At 43.1% G+C, this 23,788-nt stretch overlaps 2 protein-coding genes and 1 long non-coding RNA gene across 3 annotated transcripts; 1 reads left to right on the forward strand and 2 right to left on the reverse strand.

The window, feature by feature from the left end:
• Positions 1-538: 538 nt before the first annotated feature.
• LOC311100150 (acetyl-coenzyme A thioesterase-like) lies at positions 539-5,976 on the forward strand. Its single transcript, XM_084140930.1, has 12 exons — positions 539-904; positions 1,481-1,550; positions 1,632-1,692; positions 1,791-2,034; positions 2,461-2,638; positions 3,225-3,344; positions 3,444-3,714; positions 4,598-4,681; positions 4,796-4,926; positions 5,088-5,216; positions 5,511-5,637; positions 5,762-5,976. Exons 1-12 carry the CDS (start codon positions 559-561, stop codon positions 5,900-5,902), a joined length of 1,902 nt encoding a protein of 633 aa, XP_083997056.1. The 5' UTR covers positions 539-558; the 3' UTR covers positions 5,903-5,976.
• Positions 5,977-6,069: 93 nt separating this feature from the next.
• On the reverse strand, positions 6,070-9,954 carry zcchc9 (zinc finger, CCHC domain containing 9). The gene is made up of 6 exons (XM_084140931.1): positions 9,882-9,954; positions 8,956-9,446; positions 8,654-8,804; positions 7,461-7,553; positions 7,299-7,367; positions 6,070-6,694 (listed from the first exon to the last, which is right to left on the reverse strand). Exons 2-6 carry the CDS (start codon positions 9,433-9,435, stop codon positions 6,582-6,584), a joined length of 906 nt encoding a protein of 301 aa, XP_083997057.1. The 5' UTR covers positions 9,436-9,446; positions 9,882-9,954; the 3' UTR covers positions 6,070-6,581.
• Positions 9,955-20,232: 10,278 nt separating this feature from the next.
• Positions 20,233-20,842, reverse strand: LOC311099328. The gene is made up of 3 exons (XR_014609719.1): positions 20,758-20,842; positions 20,539-20,673; positions 20,233-20,428 (listed from the first exon to the last, which is right to left on the reverse strand). It is a non-coding gene; the product is annotated as an uncharacterized lncRNA (long non-coding RNA).
• Between the last annotated feature and the right edge of the window lie 2,946 nt (positions 20,843-23,788).

Consider the following 23,788-nt stretch of genomic DNA (forward strand, 5'->3'; position numbering starts at 1 on the left):
CATTTTATGATAACATTTTATCTATCACTCCTAAAACGCTTTGATACTGTTTAATAATCTCTTGTAGTTACTGCAGTCTGCAGATAGATATTATTGGTCTATTCTGGGGTCGCGAGTACTATCATCACACTGGCCAGTTAGAGTCCACCTGCAGTATGTGTGTGTGTGTACCAGCCAAGTGTCAGGAATGTAGAGGATTGTGTGTCATATCATATGACTGAGTTTGCCATTGTTTGTTGACAGTGTCCTGTCCAGTTTTCCATCCCCCTTGCCAGACCCCGCAATGCCGGGGTGTGTGTCATCAAACAGACAGAGGTTATTATCAGAACTCATTGCCACACTGTGAACCAGTGTGTGTGTTACATCATTATAGGGCTCTAAGCCACAGATAAGGTTTACAGATAGAGAGGAGGAGGGAGGGAGGGACAAGGTGGGGTTACTTTTACTTAAAGTGTATGTGATTGTCACTGCCCTTTCACTCACTTGCTCACACTCAGGGACTCAATTAGGCTTGTACATAGGCTACTCATTTTCTCTGCACACAGAAGCAACAGGGTAATGATGACCCAAACCCTCCAGAATGGCTTCAGTCTGGAGAACCGCTACCTCCAGGATCTGAAGGGGCCTCTATTTGTCCCTCTGCCTGCTCAGGGTGCTCAGATCCTGGGTGTACGCCGGGGGTCAGGCCCTGTGGAGCCCCATAAGGACCAAGAGATCCAGAGGCATTGGTCTGGCACCGTACCTGCTCAGGGTGATTCTCTCCTGGGCTCATGTCGTGGGCAGACCCCTGCTCCTATAGACGTCCAGATGTGCCAGTCTATCCAGCCATGCCATGCCGATCACCAAGGAGACCTGAGTGCTGGGCAGCTACTCAAATGGATGGACACCATCGCATGCCTCGCTGGTCAGTGTGTGTGTGTGTGTGTGTGTGTGTGTGTCTGTGGTGCCTTGCAAAAAAGATAGACGAGTAGACCTAAAGTGCATGGAGAGTCTGAAGTTTCAGACAGTTTTTGGTCTGCTATTCCCATCTTTAGCTAAATACATGTATCAGGTGGAGAGTTTTTTTCTCTGGTGTAAATGCTGAGTAAATGTGAATGTGTAAGAAGACAGAGCCCGGGAACAGTGTTAGAGGACAAACATACAGGAATAGAAGCGGAAAAGACGTCAGGGGTAGTGTCTGCCACCTCACACACACACACCGACTCCATTACACAAAGGGGTGTGTGACAGAGCTGACCTTAAGTGGCCATCACTGGACAGACAGGGTAACAGCAGTGCACTGACCCCTCACCTACTAGCATTCTCCTAGAGGTGTGTGTGTGTATGTCTATGCACATTAACACATAAGAGATTTGTGTTATCCCCCATGGAGGATGTTAATGATTGTCATGTCGCTGTAATCGTGGTACTGCCCCAGTTGGAGAGATTAAATATAGATAAATATATAGATAAACAGTGTGTGTATGTGTTTGTCCCTTAGCTGAACGTCATGCTGGGATGGCGTGTGTGACACTCTCCATGGACGACATCCAGTTTGAGGAGACTGGCAGGTACGCATCAATCAATCAATCAATACATAAATCAATCAAATTCATATATAATGTTTTAAATATTTAGAATGTTGTTTGCAGGGTTGGTCAGGTGATCACCATCAAGTCCAAAGTCAATAGAGCGTTCACCACTAGCATGGAGGTAAGACTACACATACGCATTTACACATGCATGCCTGTACACAATGTTTATTTTACATTTTTAGGTACAATATAAAAATTGTGTTTGTGTGTATGTAGGTGGGAATCCGTGTGTCGGTGCAGGATGTGAGGGAACGTGTGGAGAGGTTGGTATGTGTGGCCTACTCCACTTTTGTTGGAAAGCCAGCGGGACCACAGAAGGTGGTGTTGCAGCCAGTGGAAAATCTGTGTTCTGCAGAGGAGCAGCTGCAGCATTCTCTGGCCACAGAGAGACGAAGACTCCGCCTCTACAACGAACAGACGTTCAGTTCCCTGCTACAAGACTACCACGCACTAGCCAACGGTCAGTCTCTCTGTCTCTCTAACCCTCTCTCTCTTTCTCTCTCATCTCATTCTCACTCTCATCTTGTGTGTGTGTGTGTGTGTGTGTGTGTGTGTGTGTGTGTGTGTGTGTGTCTCAGCCTAGGATTATGTGTCCTAATCTGTAGCTTTACTTGATTTATCTTGTCCTGAAAGGATCTTTGTCATATTGAGACTCATGTTCAAGGGGAAATTATAAACAAATAAATACATTTTTTGCTGATATAGAGGAGAGATCGAGAGAGTCTGTTTGTTACAGGTCTCTGGCGTGTAATGCTCTTTGTCAGATGCACATGATGAGGCAACTTACATCTCTGTCTGAGGGCTATAGCTGAGTTGGTGATTAGATGTACTAGATGTGTAATTGCATATTTTTTGAATCCCCATGTCTGTACCTGTTCCTCCCCAGGAAACGGTTCTGCCCCAGGTGTGTGTAGCAGGAGAGACCAGTTGTCTGCCGTGTCCACAGAGTTAACGCGTGCAGAGAGCATCGAGCTGGTCCTGCCTCCACATGCTAATCACCATGGCAACACCTTTGGAGGACAGATCATGGCTTGGATGGAGAATGCAGCCACAGTGGCAGCCAGGTACCCTCTATCTAGAACCTAAAAGGGTCCTATGGCTGTCCCCCTTTCTACAGAGGGTGCTACATGAAACCCAAAAGGGTTCTAGGGAAATGCATTCAACTGAAATGTGTCTTCTGCATTTAACCCAACCCCTCTGAATCAGAGAGGTGCGGGGGGCTGCCTTAATCGACATCATCGGCGCCTTGCTCAGAGGCAGAATGACAGATCTTTACCTTGTCAGCTCGGGGATTCGATCAACAACCTTTTGGTTACTGGCCCAACGCTCCTACCCGCCAGGCTACCTGGAAACAAAAAGGGTTATTCTATGGTAGGGGGAGGCAACCCTGTTCCTGGAGTGCCGCAGGTACTGCAGGATTTTGTTCCAACTAGGCACCACACCTGACCAACTGAGCTAATTGATCAGTTCAGTGATTGCCTAAATTCAACACACCTGGTCTTCCAGGTTGGTAAAATCAAAAACACTGCGGCACTCCAGGACCACCCCTGTCCTATGGGGACAGCCGAAGAACCCTTTTGGAACCCTTTTTTCTAAGAGTGTAGGTACACACACCCTACTAACCCTCTCTCTGTCTCTCTCTCTCTTCAGTCGTCTGTGTGGCTGCTTCCCCTCTCTGAGGTCTGTAGACATGTTCCGCTTCAGAGGTCCCTCCTCTGTAGGAGACAGACTGGTCTTTAAGGCTGTGGTCAACAACACATTTAACAACAGGTAACATGTCTAGTCATATGAATTCCCTTTCAGATAATGGAATCCTATGGAAATGTTATTAGCACAGTATTTAAAATGTGTGTGTGCCTGTGTGTGTAGTATCGAGGTAGGTGTCCGAGTGGAGGCCTACAACTGTGAGGAGTGGACCGCGAACAAACCGCGTCACATCAACAGTGCCTTCCTCATCTACCAGCTGGCTAACACACCTGGAGACGCACCTGCCTTCCCCCAAGTCACATACACCAGCCAGGACGGGGAGAGGAGATACATGTCTGCCATCGTAAGGAAGAGAATACGTATGGCTGGAAAGCACATCCTGTCCTGTAAGGAGGAGGCTCCTATCTCTGTCCCCTGGGATAAAAGCAACCAGGTACTACAACCATGTAATGGACATGACACTATGAGCACTCATCATTCTAGCTAAGATAGCCTTGTACCTGACTGTTTTTGCATTCAACCACATTGCTGCCTTGCCAGATGACAAGTTGGCTAAAGCTGAGATACACTTTTAGTTCATTGTTATTATTTCCCCACTGACTGTCTGCTAGTGATGCGCGGGTCAGCTATTTGTTCACCCGCAGCCACTCGCTATTGCTAATAACCCATCTGCAACCGCCCGACTATATGTGTTGAAGTGAAAATCTGAGGCCCGCACCCTACCCTAACCAGCAAATATAGAAAATGTGCTGTACAGTTCCCTTTTATGACTTGCCATATTTGAAGTCCCCGTCTCCTGACAGACACATTTGTATAGCGCCTCACAATCATCACACAGCTATCATCCTCTTTTACCAGTTCACCACATCTTTCTGAAACATTGCTTTTCTGGCCCTCCTTTATCTTTATTTTCAACACTCAATTTTGCGGCTTTTCTCTTATTGAATTAAACTCCGACATTGTCCTTTTTGCCTAGGTGAATCGACGTTAATGTTTTCTGGCCAAGTTCCCAAAAGCATTTGGTGATTGGTGTGTAGGCCTATTTGGCCCAAAGTAGGCCGTAAAGCTTAGACTTATGCGCTAATGGGCAGATTTTTAAAAAATGAAAGAACTCAATATAGCCTATAGATATGAAAAACACAAGAACTATGGATTTTAATATTCATTGTTTTCTTTTTATACAACCCCGCCCGCCCTTCATCCACACAATATTTCATGACCCTAAACCCACCCGCCCCACGGATAGAACCACAGGGACTGTGGGTTATGAGTCAACCCACACATCACTACTGTCTGTCTCCTATCGTCCCCTGCAGGTGTATCTGGGCTATAACAATGTAGCAGCTCTGACTGTACTGGCTGGGAAACAAGACTGGGAAGCCAGCAGCATCTGTGACAGGGTGAGAAACACACTAATGCATGAATGGAGACATTATATGGCAATTTTGTAAAGGAGATTCTCTGTCTTTTTTTGCTTTTAGTTTCCTTACCCTGTTTTGTGTTGGTGTCCCCAGATCTGTGTGTATGTCCATGAGGAGGAGCTGCTTTGTGTCCAAGTTCAGATGGAGGTCATGACCTCTGCCCTCCATGCCTTCACCCTATTGGCTGACCTCACACTGCGACCTCTTTGGGACACACACTACCTGTAAGTCACCTGTAAATTCAATACCATTCCATTCCAGCCATTACTATGAGCCCGTCCTCCCCAATTAAGGTGCCACCAGCCACATTATGTATGAGTGACAGAGCTTTATGTTCATTAAACTAACTTAACCTTTAACCTTTCACACCCCCTTCTCCCTGTAGGAGCTGCGAGGAGGTAGAGAGGGCCGATGAGGAGGAGACGGTGTACCACATTAAATGCCCCCCCATCAATGGAGGCAAGAGCCGAGACTTTGTGTTCCTATTGTCAAAGAGACAACCCTGCAAAGATGGGTAAGGTTTCCTTCAGAACACACGTCAAACTCATTCCACGGAGGGCGAAGTGTCTGTGGGTTTTCACTCCACCCTTGTACTTGATCGATGAATTAAGGTCACTAATTAGTAAGGAACTGGTTTTCTAGGTCTTAATTGAAAGGAAAAACCAAAGACCCACAGACATTCGGCCCTCCGTGGAATGAGTTCGACACGACTGCTTTAGAAGAATGTGTGTGTTCCTGTTCTATAGTGGAGATTTCTGTGATCTTTCTGATTTCTGTTAACCATATGTGTGTGTTTTGTCTTCTACAGGGACCCCTATGTGGTGGCCCTGAGGTCTGTAACCGTGAAAACAGTTCCCCCTGTGGAGGGTTTCCTACGTAGCGAGGCCAAGTGTGCCGGGTTCCTTATCCACAGCCTGGGACTCAACAGCTGCAGGGTGAGGCTTACACACAAACACTGCAGAGGCCATTAATACACACAGTATATTTTTAGCTTTCATTGTCTTCATTAGCCCTCACAATTCATATAAAATGTGTTAACCATGTGTACATGTGTTCCAGGTGTGTTACTACAACCAGGTGACGTCAGGTGTGTTGCCGTATGTAGCAGGTAACCTGGCAGGCTGGTCTAAGTCTATGGAGGAGACAGCTAGTGCATGTACCACCTTCCTTGAGAGAGATCTCATCACTAGCGTCTTCTGACACACACTAACCCTGAGCCTATGATGGATGAATTGATACTGTCTGGAGACTCATGATTCTAACGAGACAAAACATGTCTCTAGTGGCTGCTAATACAGGTGTTAAATTTACAACGGTGTTACTGAATAACCCAAAATGTCTGATGTTTATGTAACAACAAATGTAGCTCATGTATGTAATGTAGGTCTTATTTATTAAATGTTGCTATAAATGTTTCAGATGTTGATGCGAGTGAATGTGCAGTAATAATGATACTCAATGACAACGTATTCTGTAAATAGCAAATAAACCTATATTTTTTACCTTTGTTTCTCTTTGACACCTGAGGATGGATGGCTGGATGGATAGAGTATACCACTAAACACACAGGATACAGGGCTACCGAGATATAAACACACATCTTTAGGCTCCAGTCCATTCTAGTCTAGTCCCATCCATACGAATCATTTCCAGTCCTACACACAGAGTCCATGGTGTGAGACCACAGAGAGCGCTTTCCAATATGGCAGTCAAGAGAAGCTCTCCATTTTCCCTGACTATGGATGTTGTTTTTCATAGCTCTGAGAGAAAACAATGACAGATTGAAAGCCCTTCATGGATATAAGTCTTGGGATGTGTAGTTTGGACAATACTGACAACCAAAGAGCAATCTGGTGAGTCCTCTGAGTGGATTGGCAGGTCAGAAGACCACTACCTTGGCCTGTTTGGGCGGGGCTTTCTTCACAGGCACATGCACTTCCTCGTGGTCAGCACTCATGTTATTGGACAGCCAGCCCAAGGTCACTTGGTTAGCTACAGGGGGAATTGGACAAACACACGTCAGTCAAATAATATCTTGGACCGCATAAAAGACTAACTGTACAGAGCGTTCAGATAGAAATAGAACATACAAGGATGTTCAGATATAAATATATTGAATGGAAATGACAAGAGGGATGTTCATACAGAAATGTAGTGTATTGAACAATTTTTGGTTTACAAACAGACGTCACGTTCGAGTGATGCAGGCCAAAAAGCTCTGTAGCAGGATAGCTAACGCTAAAGTCAGGAACTTGACAAACTTAACAGTGAGTGAATGATGACCGTGAAAACACATAAAACTGATGGCTATAGCTATGTTCAAGTTTATTGTTCTTCTGTATTTATCTAGCTCTATTTGTGATATTTTACCATGCCTCACTGGCTTGCTAGTTAATAAATCCTCTGATTTGTTAACTTATTTGTTAACTTGCATGAGCTGCATTTGAAGTTGCATGTGATCGAATCCACTGTTAGGTAAACAAAGCTTTTTCTGAATCTGTAATGCGTGCGCAACTTTTCATGACGCGGCAGGGAAATGGGTCTGTTGAACAGACAATCCTGATGTAGAATAAAGAGATGGATCCTGGTTACTCACATGCAGCCTGGTGCTCAGGACAATCCTTCTGGAAGTGTTCTACTGAACCACACACACGACAACAACCTCCTACAGACAGAAAGGGAGGAGACAATGTTATGGATTCTCAGTTTGATTTATTAGCAGAGTTCAGTATTGTGAGCGTGCATCTGTGTGTTGTACCTGCGGCGTACAGTCCTTTGGGGTTGTCAGGGCAGGACCTGGACAGGTGACCAGTCTTACTACAGATGAAACACTTTGCATACGGGTATTCACCTGAGAGAGAGAGAGAGAAAAAAAAACACACATCAAATCAAAATGTATTGGTCGTGTACACAGTTTAGCAGATGTTATAGCGGGTGCAGCGAAATGCTTATGTTACTAGCTCCTAACAATGCAGTATAATGTCAAACAGGTACACAAATAATCAATATATATATATATATATATATATATATATATATATATATATATATATATATATATATATATATATATATATATATATATATATATATACACATACATACACACACAGAACAAAAATATAAATGCAACATGTAAAGTGTTGGTCCCATGTTTCATGAGATGAAATAAAAGATCCCAGGAATGTTCCATATGTATAAAAATATTATTTATCTCAAATTTTGTGCACAAATTTGTTTATATCCCTGTTAGTGAGCGTTTCTCATTTGCCTGGATACCTGACCGGTGTGGCATATCAAGAAGCTGATTAAACAGCATGATCATTACACAGTTGGACCTTGTGCTGGGGACAATAAAAAGCCACTCTAAAATGTGCAGTTTTGTCCCACAACCCAATGCCACAGATGTCTCAAGTTGAGGGGTAGTGCACAATTGTCATGCTGACTGCAGGAATGTCCACCAGAGCTGTTGCCAGAGAATTGAATGTTCATTTCTCTTCCAATGTTGTTTTAGAGAATTTGGCAAATATACGTCCAACCGGCCTGACAACCCCAGACCACGTGTAACCACACAGCCCAGGACCTCCACATCCGGCTTCTTCACCTGCGGGATCGTCTGAGACCAGCCACCCGGATAAAGCCATTTTGTGAGGAAAATCTCATTCTGATTGCTGGGCCAGGCTCCCCAGTGGGTGGGCCTGGCTCCCAAGTAGGTGGGCCTATGCCCTCCACCCCTGCCCAGTCATGTGAAATCCATAGATTAGGGCCTAATGAATTCATTTCAATTGACTGGTTTCCTTATATGAACTGAAACTCAGTAAAATCGTTGAAATTGTTCCATGTTGCATTTATATTTTTGTTCAGTACAGAAATAAAAACAATCGGAACGAATCTAAATCGAATTAGAGAACACAACCAGGAGTCAGGACACCAGACAACACACACACACACCTAGAGCAGGATCGATTTTAGCGCGGCAGCGTTGGATCTCGTGTTCTGTGGATCCACAGCGGTAGCAAATATCCCTCCCCATCTCCTCGTCTCTGTCCGCCTCCGGACAGTCAGCCAACCCGTGGCCAGGCTTCCTACAGTTAAAACACACCTGGTGAGGGGGAGAGACAGGGGGAGAGAGAGGGATAGGAAAGAAGGAAGAGATATGAGAGTAAGACAACATCACAAGGTTGAGTGTCACTATTATTAGCAACATTGGAAACTTAGTCACTCTACCCTTGATCTCTGCCCATCTTACTCACCATGTTGCTCTTCTTGTCATCCTGTCTCTTTATCCTCCTGTCCTCTCTCCTTCTGTCTTTCTTCAGGGCTGTCTCTACCTCTTCCCTGAGTCCCTCCATCCCTCCCCCCATCCCTGCTCCGCCACCTCGCCTGGACGTTCCCGCCCCGCCACTCTGAAGGTACTCCATGAAGCCGTTCACATCCTCATTGTCGTAGTCTTTCTTCTTCCGACAGGGCTTCTTAATCCCAGCATCGCCAAGCTGCGTTCGCCTCAGAGGGTCTCCCCCTCCTCCCCTCCCTCTCCCCCAACCCCCAGGACCATGGCTAGCACCTCCTGAACCTCCAAAAGAGCCTGGACGACCACTCCCTCTGCCTGCTCCTCCATCTCTTCCTCCACCTCCCCCTCGTCCTCTGCCCCCTCCTGTTCTAAGCTGGCTCCAGGGTGTTGCCTCAGCAGGTTTGTGTTTCTGAACGTTGTTGGCTCTGGCCCATCGCGTCATTGCTGGAACACCTGGGGTACACATATTGAGAGATATGAGGGAGATAGATGAGAGAGATGGAAGGAGAGAAAGAACCATTAGGGACTCGGGAGTATGGTGAAATTGCCCCTAGACTGATCTAACAAAAGCAGTGGTCATTCATCTCAAAATACAGATTGGTAAATATAAATATGTATCTAATACCTTTAACTTCAGTTTCATGTATACACATTAACTGCTCAGCTATAAAAATATTGGATAGGATTGAGGCTACAAATACATTTGCTAGCTAGATAACGTGAATAGTTGCTAGCATGGCTAGTTGACAGTGGTTAGCATTGCTCTAAGAGTCCTTTTTAGCGGAGTTATGAACAAAATCTGTAGCGAAATATATTCGCAGAAATTCAGAAACTGATTAATTCAGTTAAATAATGTGATCATAATATATTTATCTCTTATACACTCACCTAAAGCGCAAAGCTATCGCTGCGACATGTGTTTACTGTTTAATCGGAAGCCACATTCTTCTTCTTCTTCTTCCTTGGGTGGAAATGACAGGAAAATAACTCGAGAGACGCTTAGCGCCATCTGTTGTTGAGGTTGAGAACTTATAATAGCAAGTGATCACACCTGCACCTATTCTTTCGTGATTGCTGCCCCGCCCACTCTTTGACGGGAAGTAGAGCAAGTGCACGAATTTGTTTGTGCAGTTGCTTTGGTTCTTTTCTCCCAAATCCTGGTGTGCAATCGTTGTTGCACCATGCTTTGGCGTCTGATTTGTATCTGGATTGTCCAAAGTAGGACCAGATTCATTTGTTACATTCTCTCTTTTGACTGTTTTCCATTTGATGTAGGCCAGCCCTGCAAACGCCCACTGGTTCACCATGTTATTGTGCAGTCCCTTTTGATGTAGTGTTTCCCTTCTGTATTTCAGTGGGTGGTGTTCCCATCGACTATTCCACAAATACTTTCCCTGCCACAGGTAGGCCTCCTTTGGGGACCAGTCATTTCGTTATGTGATAGGTAGGTCTATTATCAGTTTTCCAATTTGTGGCCAACCCCACTGCAAAACCATGTTATTGTACTGTACATTTATTTCTGTATTTCAGTGGACAATTCTACAAACCCCAACAATTCGACAAACGCTACTCTCTGCCACAGGTAGGCCTGTAATTAGCTATAAAAAAAGATTGCCTAGTCAGACATTACTCTGTTCCAGCTGGCTGATGGGCGTTGTTAAATATGTTCTGTTTGACATAACACAGGGAATTTTCGACCAACCTTAACTTGTCGATACTAACTCAAACCTAATTGGAAGACAACCAATGTCTAGTTATAGGGAATTCGTTTGAATTCATAAAATGCGCCTTTATTAAATTAAATACATGTTTTGCTCCATAAAGTAATCCAACAATGTGAATGGCGCCATCTTGTCTATTTCAAACCTTCTCTCATTGAGACAGGTGGGTGTCCACCCCAAAGTGGCTCATGTCATGATGACAGACACTCACCTGTCGGAGTCACCGGAGTCCCGACATCCATAGGCAGGGTGTGAGTTTCATGTTTTGTGGAAGCACTTTTTTTATAACCATACATTTCACCTTTATAATAAAGGATTGCATGTATAGGTTTAGCTGAACTGATGCCACTGCTTATTGGTGATATGCAGTCTCTATTTTTAACCAAGGTACCTTTTTATTAATGTAATTTATCCGTTAATCTGACATTGTAGAAGTAGTACCACAACCTGTCCAGTAGATGGCAAGTTGGAGGCCTGTTCAATACACTGAAACTCGATTGTGATCTTCATATTGTGGTATCTGGATCAGAATGATCCTACCCGATTATTTTCTGAAAAAACAGCTCAAAAACAGCCAGGTTGATCTGATCCTGGAAAAGGCAAAAAAAAGAGGATTACAGAATCCGGCTCATTCGGATCCAGATAACAAGTTTTGAAAAACCAGGCTGTCTTATTTGCTAAACAAAATGTTGTAACATAACTCGCCCAGTAGATGGCAATATAGAGACCTTTCCAAAGCAACAAAATCTGGATTCTTGACATTGCGGTAACTAGATCAGAATGATCCTATCTGATTTATTTTCTGAAAAAACAGCTCAAACAGCCAGATTGAGCTGACCCTGGATAGCAAAAGAGGATTACAGAAATTGGATCATGATGATCCCCAAAAGTTTAGAAAAACCAGCCCATGCGCATCGTAGTGTCTGTGGTTGTTATAGACCTACTCTTCCTGTTAGAGGAATTTTGACCATGCTGTCCAAGAGGTTACCTAATAAATCAGACTGATACCAATTCTTGGTATACAGTCTCAAACAAAACACTGCAAAATTGTGGATATTTTCCTTACAAGCCAGAATGTTGAATGAAATTACATTTGAACTTACTCTAAAAATACCCACAGGAAAGAAAGTATTGTTGACCCAACTGTTTAGAGTGCCTGTACTGAAGTTGAAATTTCTATCATCTGGCACATGCGCAAAACCATGTAAACACCTGTTGGTATGCGTGCATGTGCCTTCGGTCATGAGCAAACATCTTGATTGCCACACACACAGACCCATGTTTTGAAGTCTGTTTAATGATACTTTCCTGTGGATATTTTCTCAAATTTCAACCAGCTGAAGGACCAATGGCACAGACAATCGGCAGAGTAAGTTCAAATATAATTTTATTCAACATTTGTGACAGATGAGGGAAGGTTCGTTTTTTTTCTATGCAATGTGCGTGGCATTGCCTACACAATTGAAGGGATTGCCAAGTTTTGTGACTATCCAGGAGGGAGACATTCTGATTTTGGTGAGTCTATGATCCGTGCTGTCTAGGTCCTGTGCTACTGCGTCTTTGTTTTGAAATACCATAGAATTTGTTGCCTCTGCTCTGCTGCCTAGCTATTTGGCCAAGTTAAAGGTATAAATCACCATTAATTGAAGTCGTCTCTCCTGCTATCTCTTGCCCTACTACATCTCTGATCTCACCTCAGGCTGTATGATGAGCATAGCTGAGAAGGACTATCATAGAAGTAAATAGAGTAGAATAACAATTGAATGCGTCTCTGAAGCCTATTCTCTAGTGACAGCTGGATTTAAGATGAGATGTTGATTTGTCTTACAGGAAGACAGATTAGCTGTGCAGTCACACTGGCCGAAGATGGATGGCATCATCTCTATCCTATACGAGATCTGCGACAGTCTGGGTTGAGTGTCTAATACAGTAGGCGAGATGAACGCTGTAAAAAAAACAAAAAACATTTGCATAATACAGTGGGAAAGATATGCACCGTTTAATGGTAGATTGTCTGTGAGCCACACAGTAGGCAGAAAGAACTATCCAAGCAGCATTCAAGATGATCTCAGACCGGACATGTATCCGCATCCACGAATACACCAACGAGATGAACTACATACAGATCCTCTCTGGGAGAGGATGAGTCCAGAAGACTGATACGAAACAAAATGGGATCGTTAACTAATTCTCTACATCCCAGCAGTTTACAATTAACCCACAACTTCCCCCGATCTTTTCCTCTGTGTTCAATCCTTTCTTTTTTTCACTCTTCCCGTCCTTCTATCCCCTTCCTCCTTTTCATTTCTCTACTTCCCCTCTAATTTCCCCTTCTAACTTTTTGTCTTCCTTTGCTTACCCCTCTAGCTTTGCGTCGTATGTAGGTTTTCAGGGCGGGGTCCAGCCTGTGTACTTCGGTAGCACCTGTAAGGTGGGGAACCTGTGCCATGAGCTTCTGCATACCCATGGAGCGTTGCAGTGTGTTGTCTTTTGTACCAGCCCGGAACTAACACACCTGATTCAGCTTTTTGTTGTCTAGATTGAAGACCGTATAGGAGACTATTGAGATCTGCCTCCTGTTACTCTTGCTTTGTCTTCCAGGAAAAGAGATGAACTTCAAGGTGAAAAAAGGAGACACTCAGAACCTGCCCTATGACTACAATACCATCATTCAATACGGACCGTCAGTCACACTCCTATATTCCTCTCCTTATTCCCGCTAAAGTCCTCATTTTACTCACCTTGTTTTTATAAACTGCCAGCAGTAAGTAAATATGAGTTTTCCTGGGCCTGTGTGTACAGTATGCAGTTCCAGTAACATTTCCATTTGTGTCCTAAATGACTTCCCTATTTAGTGCACTAATTTTGACCAGTGCCAATGGGGCTCTGGTCAAACTTGGTGAGCTATATTGGGAATATAGGGTGCCATTTGAGACGCATGCCGTGTGTTAAAGTAGCAAGTCCTCTAACCCTCCCTTGTTGCGTTTCTCCTGGCAGGTATTTCTTCTCAGCAGACCGGAACCCCACCATTGTCCCCAAGAAGGGTGGAGTCCATATGGGACAGAACTGACCTGAGCTCCCTGGACATAACACGCCTTAACGAACTCTACCACTGTGGTAAATACACACACACACACACACAGACAGGCAAAATATCAGAATTGGGCTGCCTGTGTAAACGCAGCTATTATCACACTGTATTCTCACCATGTTCCTGTCCCGTCTTTCTCAGAAGAAACAACACACTGATGACACCAACAGTGAAGATTCCAGGTCTGATAACACCGATGTCGACTCAAATTTCCCACCCAAGTAGCACCGCCATCTCACTTCTCTTCACAATGAATAAGTTAGACAACACGTGCCTCAAAGCTTTCAGATGATGATGATTATGTACTGTCATCTGTCTGGCTGCAGGCAGTAACGGTTGCTGCCTGCCATTAGGCCTATACCACTGCACTACTCTTGCTGATAAATACAATTACCTGGACTGAAATGAATCTGTTTACTGTGATGTTGATTTCAACAAAGATCTGAACAAAGTTCACCGATAAATACCTTTTTTTGTGTATTTTACCATGTTTTCTACGTTATGTGAATAATGAATAAACATGTACATTCAGAGTATTGAAGTAAGTGGCTAAGGAGACAACTTTTTTGGACCCCTGTTCCCGACATCTAAAGATCCCAAGGCTTCTGCGCATGTGCTGTATTCTCTACTTTACGCACAGTCTGCTCTACTCCTAGAGAACAGGCTACTCTAGCGAATTGTCCTGGTTTAATAAAGTTAGATAAAAGCTGAATCAATGTCTGCAAGAACACATTAGCTATATTGCCATGAACTTGTCCAGAGATATTCATTTTTTTTGGGGGGGGGGGGGTCGACATTTAAGAAAGTTCACAAAGAAAATGGATGCAACTATTGCCTGCTACGGTGCATTTCAATTTAAGTATCTTGTGTCGATTAAAAAACTGCTGAACGTAATGACGTCACACCACGGTGTTGAATAAAAATTAAGTGGTTGAAGTGTTTCCATTACCCATTTGGGCAAATTGCACATTATTTGGCGACAGCCTGTATTCCCTCCCACCTATCTGTTTCATGTCTCCAACAGCCAGCATGGATAGAATGCAATTTTATTTACTAATTTGCCATATTCTAATAATTAATGTGCCAATGTATCTCCATGGTGAAACTTGCACTCATGTAGATCTGAAATAATTGGATGTTGAAACTTGCATTCACCCAACCAGAAAAGCAAGGCGAAGCAATTCAGGCATTCTTGAAAGTCAGGACAATCCTTGTCCTGCCAAAAAACAATTTTTATAGTAAAAAAAAAGTGGAGTGGAGCTTTATAGTTACGTGATGTCTTCCAGGCCACCAGGGTCCGGTCGGAACATCTTAGCCACAGAACAATGAGCCAGATATTTTACCGGATGTATAAGTGTGAAGCATCCATTTGGCGTTTCCACTCACTACCAAATATGGTGATGAGAGGAATCCAGTGGCTGGCAGTGGGAGAAGACGGAGCGAGATGGATTTTGGCCGACATTATGCAAAATGTCTTAGCGACAGGAATCATTTGAGCTCAAAGTTTTCTGTTTCCAAAACTAGAATCGGTTATGAACAGAGTGGACTATGTTTTGTAGATTTTACCCTGTGCCAAAGTAAAAAAAAATGGCATTGTTTAGGAGTGCAAAGGCGAATTGAGTTATTGCACACACGTACTTCACAGAGTAGGCGTTCCCTAACGGAAATATGCAAATACATGCTAGACCGCGCCAATAGGATATAATATATAAATATATAATATATAATCTCGCTAGCTCGTGCTTGCCTCTGCCCCCCTTCTTGCTTGTTCTGCCTACTATGACTAATTTGAACCCGTTGTAAAGGACGGGCTGTGGTCTATCTTGGGTTAGTTCTAAAAAAATGTTTGACCTAGCTGTGCCAAAAGCCCTAGAAAGCCTAGGTAAATTATGATCGCAGAACGGACAAACAATTTTCTTTTTAAAAGGCCTCTTTTTATTTAATTTTTTATGATCATGTTCGATCACCAAGGTGAATTATTAAAAAATTTCCCGCCTTTCCTTTCTTTGATTTGGTGGATATATCTCATTATTGTAATACTGTTTTGAATATTCGATGAGGGTTGTTGACGTCAACCGCATTTATTCAATGGAGAGAGATGCTATGCTACTAGGCTCAATTCATGAATATGCATATGTAACAGTGTTGCTTCCGTCCCTCTCCTCACCCCTACCTGGGCTTGAACCAGGGACCCTCTGCACACATCGACAACAGTCATACGTCTCGAGACAACTCCGTTAGAAAGTGTTTTTTCGCAAAGTTGCCGGGATGTCACGTGACCTACTTATGTCAGTACACTCCTAACTTAAGCATTACGAAACTTCTATTCAATCAAATAACCCTCACGTAGCAAATAAGCCATACATTTTTTTGTTTTCCACAGTGATAGTGCTGACATTATCCACGTATTCCTACTGTTTATTTAAAAATATATATATATTTATATATAATTGTTTATATATATATATTTTTTCATTATTATACAAAATTATCAGCAATCAACAACTTACATCCCTACATCAAACATGTCTAACAAAACAAAACACAGGTATAAACAATATACTGTATTTTTTTTAAAACAAACTAAATATGAAAAAATGTAAGTGCAATTGTATTCACTCAGAAAAAAATCTAATTATAATGATTCAGGAAGATTTTTTTTGTTATTCACTGTGGATAATGTCTTAACAAGATGATTAAAAGAAATCAAAAATATTTGTACATTTGGTATAGAATTCTGGAATTTTTGTTTGTGTATAAAGTATTTGCCTACAAGAATAAACAAATTCACAATCATTTCAATGCTCTTGTTATCATTGCAATAGTAACATATTCATACCTGCCAACTTTTCAAAAAACCTTGGAGTGAGATTTTGTCCTGGGTCCGCCTGGGTCCTGCAGTCGGTGAAAAGCAATTGCACTGCCTGCGTCTCAGAACTGCGGCCACCTTGATCTCATGAGGTTATCGTTGCCCACATGTGCATGACGTCAGAGAAAATCGGGATCAAGTCGGACAAAAAATCAAACCAGCATGCATTGGGCGGTGATCGCCGGTGATCGATTCTGCGCAGACCTGGCTCATCTCAAATGAGCCTCTTGTCTATGATCTGTCGGCATGTTTATACTGGCCTGTGGCCTTCTTGGAGGCCTTGATGATATCGGAGGGGGGCTCCCATTTGAAGCAGGGCTCCAGATTGGCCATCTTTATGGTCATTATTGAGGACAGGGTGCCATCCAATGCTAGGCTGTTTCTTCTCTTGGTTTTGTTCAGTCCCACAACTGAAAACACCCTCTCAGCATCTGCGTTTGCATGGGGCAACACCAGGACAAGCTTGGCGACGGCAGCAAGCCTCTCGAATTCTTTGGCTCCTGTCACCTTTGGAAAATGCACCAAAGCACAATGGAAAAACATACCTTGATTTTTGATTGATTAATACTGTATGTCACGGATTCTGCCAAGGCTGCTCCTTGCTCGGGCAGGCTTCGGCGTTTGTCGTCCCCGGAGTACTAGCTACTGCCGATCGATGTTTTCGGTGTTTGTCTTGTGTTGTCTAGTTTATTACACCTGTTGCTTATTTGTGTTGATTGTGTAACATATAAATTCCCTTGTTTTATGTTTGGCCTTTGTGTGTTATTGTATATTTGTCTCGTTGATGTTCGGCATAGCTATTTCGCCTCTTTACGCACAGAGTGTTTTTCTCCTCCAGTGTTGTGGAGACTTTTGTTTGTGCGTTTTTGCATTAAGTAAAGTAGTCATCCTGATTCTCTGTGTCCTGCGCCTGACTTCACTGCCGCGTACACATCACCCTTTTGACACTGTAAGTATACTGTAGGTTGATCCATGAACAAAGTTCAGATAAAAACATGCATAATTTGCAACATGCATGACACATATATGCATGCAACAATTTTAAGCAACAGATGTAGCCAAGCCACACCTGCCAAAAGGAAAGACAAAAAAGGAAAAAAATGTTACCTAATGCTTCCGGGTTGCCATTTCAGCCCAGAAGCTTTCCATTTCAGTTTCGTCCTGCAGGGATATCATTGGCATGGTCTGATAATTTAGAAACTCCTCACCCAGAAGGTCATGCTCCTCTGGCCCATGGTATGGGAGGAGATGGGGAAACCTATTTATGAAAGTAGAGTTACAAGTTGTTACGTTTTAGGTACAGTGAGGGAAAAAAGTATTTGATCCCCTGCTGATTTTGTACGTTTGCCCACTGACAAAGACATGATCAGTCTATACTTTTTATGGTATGTTTATTTGAACAGTGAGAGACAGAATAGCAACAAAATAATCCAGAAAAACGCATGTAAAAAATGTTATCAATTGATTTGCATTTTAATGAGGGAAATAAGTATTTGACCCCTCTGCAAAACATTACTTAGTACTTGGTGGCAAAACCCTTGTTGGCAATCACAGAGGTCAGATGTTTCTTGTAGTTGGCCACCAGGTTTCCACACATCTCAGGAGGGATTTTGTTCCACTCCTCTTTGCAGATCTTCTCCAAGTCATTAAGGTTTCGAGCCTGACGTTTGGCAACTCGAACCTTCAGCTCACTCCACAGAGTTTCTATGGGATTAAGGTCTGGAGACTGGCTAGGCCACTCCAGGACCTTAATGTGCTTCTTATTGAGCCACTCCTTTGTTGCCTTGGCCGTGTGTTTTGGGTCATTATCATCCTGGAATACCCATCCACGACCCATTTTCAATGCCCTGGCTGAGGGAAGGAGGTTCTCACCCAAGATTTGACGGTACATGGCCCCGTCCATCATCCCTTTGATACGGTGAAGTTGTCCTGTCCCCTTAGCAGGAAAACACCCCCAAAGCATAATGTTTCCACCTCCAATTTTGACGGTGGGGATGGTGTTCTTGGGGTCATAGGCAGCATTCCTCCTCCTCCAAACACGGCGAGTTGAGTTGATACCAAAGAGCTCAATTTTGGTCTCATCTGACCACAACACTTTCACCCAGTTCTCCTCTGAATCATTCAGATGTTTATTGGCAAACTTCAGACGGGCCTGTATATGTGCTTTCTTGAGCAGGGGGACCTTGCGGGCGCTGCAGGATTTCAGTCCTTCACGGCGTAGAGTGTAACCAATTGTTTTCTTGGTGACTATGGTCCCAACTGCCTTGAGATCATTGCCAAGATACTCCCGTGTAGTTCTGGGCTGATTCCTCACCGTTCTCAATGTCATTGCAACTCCACAAGGTGAGATCTTGCATGGAGCCCCAGGCCGAGGGAGATTGACAGTTATTTTGTTTCTTCCATTTGCGAATAATTGCACCAACTGTTGTCACCTTCTCACCAAGCTGCTTGGCGATGGTCTTGTAGCCCACTCCAGCCTTGTGTAGGTCTACAATCTTGTCCCTGACATCCTTGGAGAGCTCTTTGGTCTTGGCCATGGTGGAGAGTTTGGAATCTGATTGATTGATTGCTTCTGTGGACAGGTGTCTTTTATACAGGTAACAAACTGAGATTATGACCACTCCCTTTAAGAGTGTGCTCCTAATCTCAGCTCGTTACCTGTTTAAAAGACACCTGGGAGCCAGAAATCTTTCTGATTGAGAGGGGGTCAAATACTTATTTCCCTCATTGAAATGCATATCAATTTGTAACATTTCTGACATGCATTTTTCAGGATTTTGTTGTTGTTATTCTGTCTCTCACTGTTCAAATAAACCTACCATTAAAATTATAGACTGATCATTTCTTTGTCAGTGGGCAAACGAACAAAATCAGCAGGGGAAAATACTTTTTTCCCTCACTGTATATAGTCATCAACCAGCAGCAGTTCATACACATCTTTGAGGAGAAGCCACATAAGAATATCTCATGTGCAGTTTAGGAGTGAACACACCTCATCATAAAACACAGGGTATTTTAGCTAAGATGATAGACAATAATTAGAGAAAAAAAACTAACCTTTCAACAAAGTACAGGACATCTTCGATGTCACTTTCAGCCCTCTGCCGTACATCTACAAATTGTGCGTGCTTGATCAGTGGCAGCTTCTTAAGTGCATAGTCCACAGCACTTGTCAGGAAACACAACACAGCTTCATGGAATGAATCCACCTGCTGTGGTGTGATGTCACCCTCGTCGAGTAATCTGTTAAATTTAGCACTGGTTGTGAACCCAATGTTCAACTTTCTTCCTGTCACAGATACAGCATATTGGTATAAGGTACAAGGCTAAATATCACATATCACAGTGTTTGATCATAATAATAGTCAAATACTAACCTGGTAAATGGTTTGCCTTTTCTTTAAAGGCAATTTCACAAGGCTCCTCATGGCACTGCAGAGCTGCTGGAACCATAAACTTGGAACATAGCTTGCGTACGAATTTCACCATCTATAACAGACATTTACAAAAATAGTAGGTGAAACCTGTTTTAGAGGATCACTGCAGATATCAGCAAGAAACACAGAATGGAAAAAAACAGCAAAATCCAATCCCACCTCATCATGTAACAAAAATATTGATGACTGCTCTCTCTGAAGCAGCAAGTTGAAAGAAGTGAAAGTTGGTACGGTGGCTTGGAAGAACAGCAGGTACACTTCTGTCATGGGGTCAGTGAATGTCTGCACAAGTCTCTTGAACCTGGCCTGATTTTCATCTTGAATCAATCAATAAATAACACAAAACAAGAGGTTGTCATTAATACAAGTATGTGACTAATAATCCATGTAGTTGCTGCATAATGAAATTGAAAATTGATGACCATACTAGCAGATTTGTAGTAGCTGGCCAGAGGTTCATACAGCCTCAGGATCCTGGTCACACAACGTTCAAGGCTTAGCCAACGGACCGAGATATGCAGGAGGACCTCCATGTACTCCGCTTCATGGAGCTCACAAAACTCTGTTTTAGACATTAAATCCATATCATATATTTTCTACAGCTCAGCATTTCAGTATTAAACGTAATAGTATCAAACATGCATACCTGTCAGGTATCCTTTCCGATTTGTGCTACCCTTGAACCAGTAACCGATGTCCACTACCATATCCTCCAAATCAAAACCGGACACCTGCAATGCATAAATCAATCATAACACATTCAGTCAATGCACGTAATTAGGATTGTTGGTGCTGTCATCTTCAGGACAGGAATACCGGCTTACTTAACGGAGGAATAAACACACATGTTCATCATTTGTGTTTTAACCAGAACGCGGGAATGCCCTTTCTTTTATTTTCGCACATGCGCAGTTGTACATCTCTCATAGGGCATGACTGTACCAGTGTAAGAACACAATTTATAACATATTAGTCTATATGTTAACACCCCCACTTGCTCTTATACTGTACAAGTCGTATTCAACCTAACTATCAACATATTTTGCTTACAGTTATACATCTCACAAATGTCAGTTTACATTCCAAACATATAACCCAAGAATTTTTCATTTTTGAACTTCGTTACAGGTTTAGTCAAAACATCTGCAACCATGTCTGCCGTTGGACAATATTCAATACTTATTTTGCCATCACTGAGTGCAGATCGAATGAAATGATATCTGATGTCGACATGTTTACATCTCTGACGACATACTGGGTTCTTTGACAGAGCAATTGCAACTTGGTTATCTTCAAAGATTGTTACTGGTGCATATTGGCACTCACTATCCATCTGGCCCAATAACTGTACAAGGTACAAACTTTCTTGTGTAGTAGCAGCCAGTGCCATGTACTCTGCTTCACATGTAGATAAAGCAGCAGCATATGTCCACAATTTCTTTGGTAGGTCTCTCTCAAGTAGCATGCATCTTGCCATTTCAAACATTGTTCTCCAATTTCTCTCAGCGGTCCCATTTTGATGGGGTGAGTAAGGGGCTGAAGTTTCATGTCTTATGGCATTCTTACTGAGCAGTGACTGGAACTCTTTGGCTGTGTACTCTGTGCCATTATCTGACCTGACACACTTTATTTTTCCATAAGGGGCCACATCAGCAATAAACTTCTCAGTAGCTTTTACAGTATCACTCTTTGCTTTTAGGAAATACACAAAAACTGCCCCTGAATAATCATCCGTAAATGCTAGAGTATATCTGAACCCATCTTTTGCCTCTGGCTCAATAGGGCCAGCCAAATCAGTGTGCACAAGCTCAAGAGCTGCTTTTGCCTTTTCATCAGGCTCTCTGTTTCTGCTCTGAACAAATTTTCCCTGTGTGCAGATTTCACAGTTGAGGGTAGATTTGTCAATCTTACCTGTGATTTTCATTCCCTCTATCACATTTTCTAACTTTGACACATCCTCAAAATTACAGTGGCCAAGAATTTTGTGCCATGTGTGAATATCATAGCACCCATGACATCCATCATCATTTTCATCACTTACAGTGTTAAGATAGTAAAGTCTATCGTACTCCTCGATGTCAAAAGTGGTACCATTGTTGTGGATGAGCTTGTTACACCCCTGTCGAAAGTTGACTGAAGCTCCGTTGGCTGTCGCTGCTTTAACAGAGAAAATGTCCTGTGGAAACGACGGCACGTACAGCGCCTTCGTCAGCGTTGTTTTCACCCGACGACCCGTGTTGTCTCTCAGGTAAACCTCCGCTGCACCTCTCCTCTCCGCGACACCATTCGTTCTTGTTCCGTCAGCAAGCTCCACTGAATGTTTTTCCGGTTTGAAAGTCTCGTCAAACTCCTTAAACTTCCCGATGTCCGTGACTATATGTGACGTTTCTCCCGTATCAACCATCAGCCCTTTTTGTTTCAGTCCACGAACCTGACAGTCACTTATTCTGAATGCAAATGTGTGGCCTTCAGCATCTGTTGCTTGTTTCACATTGTCTCTTCTTTTTCGTCTGCAATTTGCGTCAGTATGAGTGGAGCTCTTGCAAAAACTACACCACTGTCTCCGTTCTCTGTGCTCTCCAGTAACGGTACATTCCCGGGCCTTGTGCCCTTTCTGGCCACAGTTGAAGCAGGTTATCTCGGTCCCTTTATCTCTTCCTCTTGGCCAGCTAACTTTAATGTTACTTGCCTTCATCACGTTGTCGTCAGTGGAAATGGCGCTAAACTTCTCGGTGCTTTCATAGCTCATCAACTTGGTTTTGAACTTGCCATAAGTTGTCGGCTCGTCACTCTGCGTTATGTGGATGGCAAACGGCTTAAATGATTCGGGCAAACCTTTCAGAATCATTGCAATCAACAGCCCGTCACTTAATGTCTCTTCAGCATTCCTCAGTGCTGTAATTGCCGTCTCAGCACGAATGATATAATCCGTAACACTTTCATCAGCGGCTTTCTGAAGAGAAGTTAGCTCAGTGTAGAGGCTAATCACATGTGGCTTCCCTTTACCTGCATAATGTTCCCTCAAAATGTTCAACGCTTTTCTCCCATCATCTGCTGCTTCTCTCATTATCAGGGAAATACTTTTATCATCCAAAACCTGTATAAATTCGGCGTAGGCTTCTTCATTTTTCTCTCCATCTTCTTCATCTTCATCCACGCTCAATATGGTGGCCTTTAGCCCTAGCAAACGCAAGTGCCCCAAAAACGTAGTCTCCCATAACTCGTAGTTTTTTTCATCTCCGTCGAAACATAATCTATTCCATCGGCTTCCATGTTCCCTCCTGGGCCCATAACCTGTTGGTGCTGTCATCTTCAGGACAGGAATACCGGCTTACTTAACGGAGGAATAAACACACATGTTCATCATTGGTGTTTTAACCAGAACGCGGGAATGCCCTTTCGTTTATTTTCGCACATGCGCAGTTGTACATCTCTCATAGGGCATGACTGTACCAGTGTAAGAACACAATTTATAACATATTAGTCTATATGTTAACAAGGATACAAATAAAAAGTTACATGTAAAGATAAATCAGGCCTTAACTCACTTTAAAAAATCCCACTCCTGCAGCTTTGGCGGTGATATGTGCCACATGACAAGGACAACCATGAATATAGGTGTTGGGATGCTTCTGGAGCACCCTAGAGGCAATGGAATTACGTGGTCCAATGTTCAC

Source organism: Coregonus lavaretus, assembly GCF_964263955.1.
Source record: "Coregonus lavaretus genome assembly, chromosome: 24".
Lineage (NCBI taxonomy): Eukaryota > Metazoa > Chordata > Actinopteri > Salmoniformes > Salmonidae > Coregonus > Coregonus lavaretus.